At 27.1% G+C, this 14,318-nt stretch overlaps 1 protein-coding gene across 2 annotated transcripts in view; it reads left to right on the top strand.

Moving 5' to 3' along the window:
- Positions 1-14,318, top strand: part of Prp16 (ATP-dependent RNA helicase l(1)G0007) — a 52,829-nt gene that overhangs the window by 32,588 nt on the left and 5,923 nt on the right. For both annotated transcript variants that reach the window (XM_075368195.1, XM_075368197.1), the window contains exons 10-18: positions 576-734; positions 1,703-1,945; positions 2,340-2,486; positions 3,394-3,604; positions 5,409-5,627; positions 5,994-6,153; positions 7,261-7,411; positions 10,282-10,453; positions 12,436-12,577. In XM_075368195.1, coding sequence (XP_075224310.1) covers positions 576-734; positions 1,703-1,945; positions 2,340-2,486; positions 3,394-3,604; positions 5,409-5,627; positions 5,994-6,153; positions 7,261-7,411; positions 10,282-10,453; positions 12,436-12,577 — 1,604 coding nt within the window. The remainder of the gene's footprint in view (positions 1-575; positions 735-1,702; positions 1,946-2,339; positions 2,487-3,393; positions 3,605-5,408; positions 5,628-5,993; positions 6,154-7,260; positions 7,412-10,281; positions 10,454-12,435; positions 12,578-14,318) is intronic.

Genomic DNA, 14,318 nt, shown 5'->3' with positions numbered 1-14,318 from the left:
CTACTAATGGAAATACAACTGGACTGCTGTTGCTAACGTATGACCACTGATACAAATAAACATTATATACAAGGACTTCTGTCTCTAAAGAAAATATAAATTCGTGAAATGGTCATTACCTAAAAAAAAAACATTCCTTGTAATTTAAATATTTTTGAGAAATGAAATATAAAATTTAAAACGTATTTTAAATTAATAAAATGATTATCTCAGTTGAGTGAGTTGTATATTATCTGATAATTTGATAAAATCAGAATGGCAGATGGTAGTTCCATTTTTCTCAAGCAAGTGAACCAAAATTATTTTAAATGTATAAAGTGAGTGTGGTAAATAAAAAAAAAATTAAAATATGTTCAAAAAATTTGCACTACTTAGAATTCTGTAATAATATTATGTGTTCAGATTAGTCATAAAATTTAATTTTGTCAGTCATTTTAAAATGATTAAATATTTTATTAACCCTATTGTGGAGCTTATAACAGTTTGTTTTTTTTGTTATAACATTGTGAAGTTATAAGTTAAGAAAATATTTTTGTAATAATAAAAAAAAAATGTATAAAAAATTGTTATAACAGGATGAGAAAATTAATGCTGATGGTGAAACAGATTATAAGACTGATCAGAAATTTGCTGAACATATGAAAGGCATGCCCGAAGCTTCAAGTGAATTTGCTAAGAAAAAAACCATTTTAGAACAAAGGCAATATCTTCCAGTATTTGCTGTTAGACAGGAGGTAAAGAACAGTTGTTTTTATACTGTTTTTTTTTAATACTAATTTTATTATTTGAAATATAAAAATTATTTTATTTTTTATCATTAAAGAAATGAATCTATTTGATTTGGCTAATTATTTTTGTTAAACAGCCTAATGATATGGTGATAATACTTGAAAATTATTGGAACTCACTCACTTTTAAATTACATTGAAACTGTTCTTCCAACTATCAACATTACTGATATTTATTTCTGAATAATCATACAAAATTGGCAGCATCTTTTGTAAAGGTGTATTACAATATAATACAAAGGTATTATAGTGGTAAACTAACAACCAGTTTTAGTGGAAGTGAACTAGTTTGGCTCACTTTTAAAACTAATAATGTAATATAAAATATCATAAAGTAAACTAACAAAACAATCACTGACAAACATAGCAATCTAAGAGGTGTAAATTGAACTGTAATAATTGAACTAATATTACATTGGGAAAACTGGATGCACATTCACTAGCAAAAAAAAGAACAGATGTAGTATAATAAACTTTTGCAGATGGGCTATTGAAACAGGGGACATTTATAGACATTACTGTATCATAAACCTTTACACAAGATATAAAAAATCAAGAATTAAACACATTTAAACTGTATTAAATTTACAAACTCACTGAATTTGACAAACACCACATATTAAATGAAAAAACACAATTTAAATTGATTATATGATTAAATTCCTTACCAAAGCATTTCCTAATGTTTCTAAGACATGCTAGGTTATAACAAAACTACATACTTTAACAAATCCAGAAGATCTCTGCTAAGGGAATTGGCTGCATATGAAAAAGTAATTTTTAAAGATCTCTGAACAATTTCAATATAACTTGAGAGTGAAAAGTTTTTGCAAATTAAAAGAATTTTTCTTAAAGATTTATTAAATTAGTGCCAATTATTTTTGAAGAATGCTAATTGATTATTTATTTTTTAGCTTTTAAATGTTGTGAGAGAAAACAACATAGTAATTATAATTGGAGAAACTGGAAGTGGAAAAACAACTCAGTTAACACAGTATTTACATGAAGATGGATACAGTAAATATGGCATGATTGGTTGTACACAACCTCGTCGAGTTGCTGCTATGTCTGTTGCAAAACGTGTTTCAGATGAAATGGGTACTAGACTTGGAGATACAGTTGGGTATGCCATACGTTTTGAAGACTGCACGTCAGAGGTTAGTTTTTCATAATTTATGTTTCTATTTTGATTAATGTTAAGAAATATTGAAAAGATATTATTTTTTTTTTTTAAATTGGTTGGACTGATCTTTCTAAGATTATCTGCATAAAATTTGAGGGATAATAAGTGATACTACCAATCATCATTAAAAATTGCTTAGTGATACTACTCAAGTTTTAATAACTTCATGATTTAGAGAAATTCACTGGATAATCATCCAGTGAATTTTATAAGATTTGTTGGGATTTGTAGGATTGGATGCACTTATTAAAAAGTATTATTTGATTTATAGCTGTTTGGATGTTCATCCTAACTGTAGTATTAAAATGTGTTACAAAAATAATAAAAATGATAACTAGATTGTAATTGCATGTATTTCTTTCTTTTAGAAAACTGTTATTAAATACATGACTGATGGTATTCTATTGAGAGAATCATTGCGTGAATCAGATTTGGATAACTACAGTGCCATAATCATGGATGAAGCTCATGAAAGATCTCTGAGTACTGATGTTTTATTTGGATTACTTCGTGAGGTATATTTTTCATTAATTTGATCTTGAAACACATTAATTGCATTAATTTGTTATTTTGTTTTGTAACCATATATTGAATATAAAAGTTTTGATTTGTTGATCATTCATAGTCTCATTTTGCAAAATTGTGCTGCTGATCTTCATATGTTATTCTTCTACTCTGCTTATATATATTTATATATATATATTATTTACAAATTGCAATTCTAATAGATTTGACATCCTATTACCATTTATTTTCTTTAATGGATTGTCCTCAGACAATATTATTTATAACTGCTCTTTTTTCAAACTGGATACTTTGCTTCAGTTTAGAAGTAATCTGAATCATTATTATGTGTTATAAAACCATGAGAATGTAGTTCCTTGATAATTCTAAATGTACTCTAGACTATATATAATTCTGTATATGTGTGTCCATGCATGTTTGTGCTTCAGAAATTTATGAACTCTTTAGAATTATAAATAAATAAAAAAGTGACTACACGAATGATACCTATTTATAATAATAAACTTAACAGTAAGCTCTGCTTATTTACTATTACACATATATTGTCTGTCTGATTCAGTTTTCTAAAATGATAAGCATTTTCTTTTCGGATGGATAACATTATATTAGTGTTTTATTATTTTGTGTAGAGGTTAGTGCTATTGAAAAATATATAAGAGATTGTACATTGGAGTTAATAAATATGCTGTTTTTAAACTCAATACTTAAGTGATTATGTTTAAAGGGTAATACATAAATGACAATTTAGATTGGTGTTATGTTATTAAATATTCAGAGATGATAAAATGTCATGTTCAACCCAAAAATCAAACTGAAAATCTTTGTTAATTAAAACATACAGTTATTGTTAGTGACTAAATGTTCTTTTATACAGCTTGTTTTCCTTTTTTCATGTAGGTTGTAGCTCGTAGACATGATCTAAAATTAATTGTTACTTCAGCTACAATGGATGCAGGAAAATTTTCAACATTTTTTGGTAATGTTCCAACATTTACAATACCTGGGCGAACATTTCCCGTGGAACTTTTTTTTAGTAAAAATCCTGTCGAAGATTATGTAGATGCTTCTGTTAAACAAGCTTTACAAATACATTTGCAGCCAACAGAAGGTAGATAAGATTAATGTGTTTAATTAACCTTGCTAATTTTCTGGAATACTATTCTTTGTAAATAAATATAACAAAAATTATTTGTCACATATGATTTTATTCAAAATTAAAGTATCCTTCAGTAGATGTATTGTTTTGAATTGCATAGGGTTTATTTACTTATTACATATTTATATAAATAAAATAAAATAGAAATGAAGAAAGTGCAAGTTATGTTCTTACAAGATGTATTTTGTACTGCTAGTATTATCTTTAATAATTTGAAGTTTTAATTACTAGATTCGATATGGCTAAAAATTCAGCACTTTGTTGTGTACGGTGTATGAAATGTTTTAAGAATTATAATTTAAAATATATTTTAATGAAATCATCAGAAGACTAATGGCTTTGCAACACTAAGTGATCAGAGTGTAGTAATAGTAGTCTGTAATTTGCAAAGTGTAAAGTTAGGATAAAATGCCAATGGCTGAGACCACATTTAATAAACTGGTCTGTACACCTTACCACAGTAAACAACATTAAATGTAATTTTACTGCTTGCTCTTGGAACCTTTTAATGGCAATAATAATAGCAAACTGTACCATTCATTATTAAAAGATTAAAGTGAATCACTTGAAGGTCCTAAAAAATTGTTAAAAATTGGAATTAAGTAAAAAGAAAATAAATCGTGTTTTTATTAAATAAATAATGACACATGGAATGTGTTTGATTCACAAGAATATTTTTCTTGAGTAAGTTACTCAAGTAACAAATTTTTATCCTATTCTGTACAGAATTTCAGTTCTATTGTGACACTAGGTACTTTCAACTCTTGCAAAAAGCTTAAACATTTTGAAAATATTACTTAGCATTCTTAAAGCCTCTTTAGCCATTGTCAGTCTAGAGAGTCCCACTATCAGATATCATAGGGTGGGCTAGACTGCAAACTACCTTGTTCTATCGTTATCAGTGGAGTCTTCCCTTGAGTTGATCATTTCCTTCCTTTAATTCCATGTAATTATTCGTTTACCCTTCATTCCTTTTTCTTTGGATGATTGCCACAGGAGGATGAATACCCACCAACTTCTCTGGCATTTGTAGAACCTGGCAGATAGCCACTTCTTTATTAAGGTTCAGTGGGAACCCTGTGAGCTTGTGGAGCAGTCCTAAGGATTCTAGCTTTTTGTGTACAACCCCTGGAGAGGAAATTAAGTAGGAGCTGTTGTACTTACTGGGTAAAACCAGGCCTTCTATCTTATCCTAATTTTTCTCTCCCTCCTCTAATTTAAAATAATCTGAAATCATTTGGCTTTCTGTCTCCTCTTCATAATAGTTATTTTATTTATTCTATTTGTATTTAAAGATATCAAGATATGTTGACATATCATTACAGCTGTTTTTTTTTATATACGTTCTACAATTTGCATAAAAACAAGTGGGAACAAAAAGACTGAAATGTCAAAAACTATTTTAAATAAAAGTTATTTAAAATTTTTTGAAGATTAAATTTAATCCTTATTAATTTTTTTTTTTTTTTTTTTTTTTTTTGTTACTAAAATAACATTGAAGTAAGAAAATTGCAAAATACTTTCTGACCAAGAGTTATGGACACCCTGTGTAATTTTGGGTTATACAATATAACCTAATTTTGAAATGGAATCAAGACCAAATTGAAGTGCAAGTTTTATTGAAATTGATCATTTGTTTAGTAGTCTTAAAACAGACAAATTTCCCAAAATTGTTTTATTATTAATATGTATTCTGCATTGTTTGGTGCTGAATGTGTTTTATGCTATTTTTATTAACATTTATGTACATTTTCAGGAGACATATTAATATTTATGCCTGGTCAAGAGGATATTGAAGTGACTTGTGAAGTTTTGGCTGAAAGACTTGGAGAAATTGATAATGCACCTCAATTATCAATTTTGCCCATTTATTCTCAGCTACCTTCTGATCTTCAAGCTAAAATTTTTCAGAGATCTCCTGATGGTTTAAGAAAATGTGTTGTTGCAACAAATATTGCTGAAACTTCATTAACCGGTAATGTACTGTTAACTATTGGTAGGATTGGAGGTGTGTATTATTATGCGAATTAAGGTTTAGATTAATGCTATAAAAATAGTACAAGTGTGTTGCTATACTATTTATACTGAAATTGTTTATAAGTTTTTTTTTCTTAAAATTTGTATGTTTTACCCACTGAATACATTATAATATTGTGTTGTTTTTTTTTAATATCAAAATTGATCTATAATACCATAAAAGTTTTAAGTCATAATAGAAGTTCTGGTGCATATTTTTTTGATTTAATATTCATTCTTATTACTTATTTTAATAAATAATATTTGACTTTACTGTTATAGTTTATTATTATTAATCTTTTTATTTGATTTCTTTTTATTTCAGTTGATGGTATAATGTTTGTGGTTGATTCTGGTTATTGTAAATTGAAAGTATATAATCCAAGAATTGGTATGGATGCTTTACAGATTTATCCTATAAGTCAAGCTAATGCAAATCAAAGGTCTGGAAGAGCTGGGCGAACTGGGCCCGGTCAGTGTTTCAGGTATTTTACATATGTATTAAAAATGAATTTGTGAAATTATAACAATTAGTTCATAATTTTAAGCATAGTGTTCATTGTAAATAACAAATTAATAAGAAAATTGTAGGAAGTAAGTTTTGTCTGTTACAAAGAATAAACTGGTATCTATTAGTCATATTGCTTAAGTTCAAATTGCAATAGAGTGAATGTGTAGATTTTTGTTTACGATTTCTGGAAAAAAGTTTTTTTGTCTTTGTTAATTATTTATTTAAGAATTTTAAAATGATGTTTAGATTATATTTGTTTATTTTAATTTTGTTTACATGCATTTATTTTTCATTTTGTTTTATTTTTTTATATAGTTTTGTAGGTAATTTTTTTAATTACCAATTGATCAATAAATTTTTTGTCCAATACTAATATGAATATATTAAAACAATTTAAAACAAATTTTGCTATTTGTACAATTTGGATATATAACAGCGATGTGCATTTTTAGAAAATAGAAATATTAAAGAAAATGAATTGCTTAACTGTTAGAAGTAAAAGGTAACTAGGTCATTATCAGTTTTTTCTTCCATTATATAAATTTTCAGGTTCCCTTAGTTGGGCTGTTTAAGAGGCAATTCCACTTTTCTCTTTTCATAATACCTTTGACATAATTGACAGTGTTTTTTTAAAAATATTTTCTGTCTTCCTTTTTTCTTTTTTTTTATTTCTTTTTAGATTCATGCAATTTTTTGTTTGCAATATACATATTTGTAAAATGTTAATAGAGCTACATTCAGGGTGTTTGCAATTGTAATTAGTAATAGTGTTGTGTATGTTTATCGTTAATACATTTTTAAATCATCACATTTAGTTTAGATTAAAATAATTTAAAAAAAAAAGTCATCATGTTTTGTTGTTTGCATTGTTTATGAGGAATAAATAAACGTAGTGTTTCTAGTAAACAAATTCCAACTTTTTTTTTGATTAGCTTTTAAAGGGTAATTAAAGCTTACATGAATGTATATTTTATAAATGGTTCTTCCTGTGATTAATGCAAGTGTGTTAATTTATCATTTGAATTTATAATTAAAGTATTTTGCGATAATTAAAAATAATATATTTATTTATGTTCTTTAGGTTATATACAGAAAGACAGTATAAAGAAGAGCTTCTTATTACAACTGTACCAGAAATCCAAAGAACGAATTTGGCAAATACAGTTCTGTTATTGAAGTCACTTGGTGTGCAAGATCTTCTACAATTTCATTTTATGGACCCTCCTCCACAGGTGAATGAGTTAATATTATTATTAATTTCTTTAAAAATTATTTACAATACTAATATGAATCATTTACTAGTTCTCAGAATTGAGATTTGGGACTGTCATTTTGAAACAGCAATCTTGAGAAGGAAATTATTATTTCATAAGTTTTCAATAACCGTGATATCACAATACAGTTGTGCTATTTTCTTGTTTCTTCTTCAACAATAACAACAGCTGTGTTTATTTACTATGCGTGTGACTTAGTTACAATTAAAATATCTATTAAGTAGCATACAAGTGTCAAATGCTTAAAAATCATCATCAGAGACATTAATGTTGCTTTAAAAAACATATGGGGAAACAGCAATAAAAATCACAAGTTTATGACTAGTGCAAGAGTTCCTATTAGGATCATGATAAGGGGGTTATTAATAATGTTTGTAATGTTTGCTTATCACTAAAAAATTGTGAGAACATATTGAGCATAGACAGAGTGATAGAAAGAAAATAGTTTGATAATAACATTTGAAGTTGGACAGTGAGTAGGAAGTTGGAATAGCTGCTTCATACTGATATGAAAATCCATCTGTTTGTTTGAAAAATGTTAGCAGCAGTAACATTGCTGGTAACATCAGCAAAACATTGCTCATTAAGAAAAGGAAATCCCAGTTCTTAGAATGATTTGAAATTATAGAAGTTTAAATTTGTTAAATTTTTCTAAGAAATGTATCATAGTTATTTTATATATTGAACTTGTTATTCATTTAAGTAAGCTAGAGCCTGGTAAGTTCTCATTTTAAATACCTGTTTACAGGTTGCATATGGTGGGTATTGCAGTAGGGCTTAATAATAAAATACTTTTCAAAATAAGATTTAATTTTTCTAAGCTACCTTACTTCAGAAAATAAAAAAATCTGATATGGATACTACATGACTACCTTGAAAAATAAAAATAACATGAAGAAATGTATCTAAAAAACCAAAAAGAAGATGGATATGAAGAGGAAGAAAATGTTAAGACCAAGGAAAGAATAAAAAGATTAAGAAAGGATGATGAATATAAATTGAGAGAAAATTTGAAGACCAGAGAACGTGTACACAAAAATTAAGATCAGAAGAATTATATTAAACCAAAGAGTAATTAAATTATTGGCAACAAAAAACAAATAAATGAAATGATGATTAACTCCAAGTTAGGGAGAACATTGTTCGACAATATCAGAGGAATAATGAACTAAAAGATAAGAATTTTTTGCTATTTATTAAAGATTGGGTATGTGTGTCTCAGTGTATATGTTGTTCTTGTGAGGGTCTGCTTCTAAGTCACTGTAGTTAACTTTAATGTAGATAAAATTAAACAGAAATTCCAGAATAATTGAATAAAATTAAACAGAAATTAAACTAGAAAATTAAAAAAATAATACGATTTTAAATTATAATTTTCAGTTAATATTAAATAATAAGATGTTTCACCAAATCTAATACATATATACATATGTAATAATGCCTATTAAATTACATATACACATTTTTTAAAAGTACATAACATTTTATTTCACTAATAACTTCTGATGTTTTAAAAAAATTTTTAGAATTTATTTTTTGACATTTTTTTACAATTTTGTGTCAATAATTATTAATAAATCAATATATTTAATTTAAAAAAAAGTTAAAAAAAGAAAAAAAGAGATGAGTCTGATTCGAACCGATGTGCCTTCCCCTTATAGATCCAAATATTTCAGTAATTAAAATTTTATTTGGCTATAACTCTGGAACTAATGAAAATAAGTACCACTTATGATGTATCATTGAAAAGCTCTCATTGAGTGAGGGCTTATTACTGCAGTTAAGAAAAAGTCCAAAATCCAATTTTTTGGATTTTGGGCTTTTTTGGACACTTTTGGTTCAGTAGATTGCAATGCAATCTACTGAACCATTCCTCCTTTATTAAAGGGGAGGTGCACAACTAGATGTTACAACAGTCCTAAATTCAAAATTTCAACATACTATGGCTAATTGTTTTTGAGTTATGTGAGGTACGTATGTACGTACATATATACGTACATATATATGTACATACAGATGTCACACTGAAACTAGTAAAAATGGATATTTCTGTTGAAATCTCAAAACAATACTTCCTTTACTTCATACAAGGAAGTAAAAATAAATAAGTAAAACCTTTAGAATTTCCAGAAAGTTGATAGTTTGGAATTAGATTCAGAACAAGTTGTCATAATTATCAGTTTAAGGTATGAGAATTTTCTTTTCAACATTCAAGATATCAAATTTAACCAAAAGTAGAAGTACTGAGATAGAATATGATTTCCCCATAAAACTGCTATTTGATATATCTTTACTATTTGCTATCTAGTGAAAATCTTGACCAGTATGGATTCTAGAATTTTCTTTTCTCCATTACAATGTAGGAGAAAAAACTTTATGTTTAGCAATACTCTATGTAAGGATTCAGAAATTTCAGTATGTAATATTAATTTATGTACCATATTTAAATATTTGACTGTAGACACTGGTAATGTATGATGAGGAGGCAGTGAAAATTGTCACTGAATAAGAAAAATCACTGTAAACATAACATGATAACCTAATGTTCTGTCATATTCGACCTAAAAACTGATTTTGACAGAAGTTGTTATTGGAACACTTATCTAAAAGGATTGCAATCTAAGTTTCAATAGCTTGTATTGAAAAATGCCATCCTGATAAGGCATGATATTCTTGGACTGTAAAATTTAAGTGAAAATATTTCAGTGCACAAGCTTCAAGCTTATGTGTTGAATTATCACCTACAAAAAAGACGCATGGTTTTATTTAAGTATTGAAAACTAACTTATAGATAAACTGATGCTATGCTGCTTTTATTGTTATTTCAGGATAATATATTGAATTCATTATATCAATTATGGATTCTTGGAGCACTTGATCATACTGGCACTTTGACTCCACTTGGCAGACAAATGGCTGAATTCCCACTAGATCCTCCGCAGTGCCAAATGTTAATAGTTTCTGCTCAGATGGGCTGTACAGCTGATATTTTAATTATAGGTAAATAATAGAAAGAATATGTTATAAAAATGACATTTTACTAAAAATGCGTACTATTTGTATGTTTTTAGTAATTTTTTTATTCTTTATTTAAATTTATTCTGTTTCATTTATTTAAATTAAATGTAAAATTATTGCATCTGGAGAGAAACAGTTTAAGGAAAATAGTAAAGATGCAGTTTACAGAGATGTTTCTCAACAGTTTAAAAACTGTTAAGAAAAAAGTATTTTATGTCTTAACATTTTAATATTTCATCTCCATAAGATAAAACATTTTTAACAACTAATAAACATTAAAATTTTTTCTTTGTTTAGAAAAATAAGTAGTCGTTAAAAATTTCAGAAAAGGTTTTTGCAAAAGCTACTTGAAGTGAAACATTTATTAAACTGTAATAATGATAATATCTAAACCTCATGGCCAAATAGTTTTTATTTACACCACTAAACTGTATATTTTCTTTTATCTTTTAAAAAATGCAGACTACATGCAAGGAAGCTAAATGATGAATATTCATAGAATTGATCTGAGCAATTTCAGTTAATCATTTTTTTTTCACCTATGTAAATTTTACAAGAGAGCAACTCATAAAAATAATCGCAAAATGACACTTTCATTTTATAGAACATGATTCATCATTATAGATGATTAGTAAGGATTTTTCTAACAAATGAAAATCTGTATAAACTTATATACTGTAAAATACCATGGTATTAAATTATCTTTTGTCACCATCCACCTCATTTCCTTATCTGTGATCCCTTCTTCCCCATTATTAGTTTTGTATGTGGAAATCTGATCCTGGTAGATTGTCTTATACTGAAGGTGCCTAAAGAATCATCTTCTAGTATGGGCTGCTTGAGAACTAAGTCAGGGCATTGTCTACTGATCAGTGGTTGCAAGAAATGCCTAATGGCTAAAGTACCTTTTGGGTAGTCTCTAACCCTCCCCCACAACCAAGTTAAAATTGCAAAAGAAATGGATACAGTGTGCTATATAATTACCATTTTTTCATTGTATGTTAAGGCATAAACTCTCTGATTTTTATAAATGTTTAGGAGTCATTGTTTAAAGTATGTTGTCTTTTAATACTTTATACATTTTCTCTCTCTCAGTTTTTCAACATTTATTTTTACAATTTCACTTGAAAAATTGAATTTTTTCCAGTCATCCATCACAAGATGAAGTTTTATTTAGTAATGTCAATACTATATAAAAATTGTCTGTTTAATTTTTATCTGCAATTTTTTTTTAATCCAGGAAGAACTCATCAGTGAATGTTTAGTTTTTAATGAGGAGACTGTTCAGTGTGTTAGTTGATGATTATGAAACTGTTAAGATGTTTTTGGAGTTAGAGGGAGTCTTCTGAATATGTTTTTCAGAAAGGATATATCAGTTTAATTGATACTATTAACTTAATTGATTTGTAATTTCCGTGTACTTAATTGATTTAAATACTCATGTTATTGGTATAGTTTAGTTGCTGGTGTTAGACATTCTCTGGATTGTTATACCCCAATTAGAAGGAATCAACCGCCTTATAGCAATTATTTTTTAATAAAAACACTTTTTTTCCGTATTATTTTTTCTCTATTGTTGGTTCTGTGCATAAATATGTGAATGGGTATTCCTTGCTGAAGATGACAAATTTTTTTAGAATAAATCCTTGTATGTAGTTGAAGTGGCTGCGTGTAGACAACTTGGGTCTCAGTTTCCTATCCAGTGGTCCACATAAGACACTACAGAGTGAAAAGCTTATCAAAAAATAATAATAATAAAAAAAATGAGTTTTTTTATGTTTTATTAAGATTTCTCTGGATAAGTATGATGAAGTAAGGTTTTTACTTCAGTAATAATAATTCACTTTCTAAAGTGAGTTGTAACTATTTTATTATGTTTTACAGATCTTTTTCTTGTATTTAAGATTTCTTATCTGTATAACTTTTGTGGCTAATAATTTTAAACACAGTAATCTATTTTCCAGTGTCAATGTTATCAGTACCTAGCATATTTTATCGTCCGAAAGGCAGGGAGGAAGAAGCAGATTCTGTTAGAGAGAAATTTCAAGTACCTGAATCAGACCATTTAACATTCCTTAATGTTTATAACCAGTGGAAACAAAACAAGTAAGGCGGTTAAATAAATTTAAGTTTATCAAATTAATGTAAAGTGCTCTGTAATTTTATTCTTTAGATTATTAAAGTATAAAGTATTTGTTTTACAATATTGTGAATCCATTTCTCATGAATTAAATTCATAATAAACGACAATATTAACAATAAAGTTGTTGTGCCACCATAAAAAAATTTCTGTTGAAATATAGAATATGTTTCAGTTATGGATGAGATTACATCATGATTCATGTTGCATTAACCCTTTCACTGCTGTCATTTCAGTTGTAAACTGACCCAACATGCCAGTGTAATTTTTTTTTGCTGTGAAGTTTTTTTTGTTTTAATAGTAAGATAAAGAACTACCTTAAGTTACTTGATGATAGTTTTTTATCTGAAACAGCCAGAAATACAATAAAAAATGACTTGTCATTGCATGTTCAACAGTGGCACGCTATGTTTGGTAGTGCTGCCATCAAACACGCTATGGTGTACTCTTAATATTATTTGCATTAATTAATCAGCTTCTCTTGATTAATCTTTCAAACTGATGACTCTTTTAATAAGCAAATAAAGGCTTTATTTCTGGTCTAGAGGTTACTATTCCACTTACTGGACTTGCTTTTTTAAAAAATGTACTTTTTAGTAAACTAATGTTTGATGTAGGTGAAATACTTTTGCAAAAAACACAGAAGAAAATAAATAGATAAAGAAAATTTGATTATTGTCTAATGATTAAATAATAAATTTAAAAATGTGACAGAAAACTGACAAAACAAAACAGATATGTCCATGACCACACACATCATCGTAGTAATAATAAAAATAAAATAATTTTTACAAAAGCAAAATTATGTCATGAAAAATTAAAATTAAGGTTTACAACACAAAGTTATTATTGTACTTAACAGCCTCTATTAAAAAAAAAAAAAAAAACATTGAAGGGCCTGACTGATCCAAATATCAAAGTCAGGGTCAGTAGCCCTTGAAAATAGTAGGAGTACTTTTTTCTCCTAAAGCCATTACTGAAAAAAAATTGCATTTATAATGAAATAATTTATTTTCAATGATTTTCTAATTACTATGGTCATCGTGGACTACATATTATAGAATTTCAGTGGGTTTACAGAAAAAAAAAATTTCAAATACTACCCAATAACATTTAAAATGTGTTAGGTAATATATATATATATATATATATATATATATATATATATTTTTTTTTTTTTTTAAAGTAAACTGATAAAGGATCTTATTTTCTGAAAACAAAATAATACAATAAAATATTAAAAGTCAATAAAAATAAATATTTTGTAATTTCTTTATGCATAATAGATGAATATAACTATTTCTGTAATATATAGGTAGGAAATATTTTTCTAAGAATGCAAACATTTTTTTCAGATATGAAATTTATCTACTGGGTTTTTTTATTTATTTAGAATACATGAAGTATTAAAAAATTATTTAGCAATATTCTAATTAAGAAATTAAATTAAAAGAAGATATTTTTACCAGAGCTGAGATATGTTGAAAAAAACATCCTCAGAGGAACTCTATTATTCTAATGGAACAAACATTTTAACTCAAACCAACAGTACAGATAGAAATGATTCTTACAGAGCAGTCAAACTAATATAACACACTGCCAAAAACAGGGATAACAAAGGCTTGCTTTGTAGACATTAACTATGCTATAATGGGGTATTCTGCTCGCACTTACAGTTTCATCTATGCTTTGACCATGGTACTTAAT

Source organism: Lycorma delicatula, chromosome 6, assembly GCF_047948215.1.
Source record: "Lycorma delicatula isolate Av1 chromosome 6, ASM4794821v1, whole genome shotgun sequence".
Lineage (NCBI taxonomy): Eukaryota > Metazoa > Arthropoda > Insecta > Hemiptera > Fulgoridae > Lycorma > Lycorma delicatula.
The sequence above is the reverse complement of the archived record's forward strand: the minus strand, read 5'-3'. Positions and strand labels throughout refer to the sequence as shown.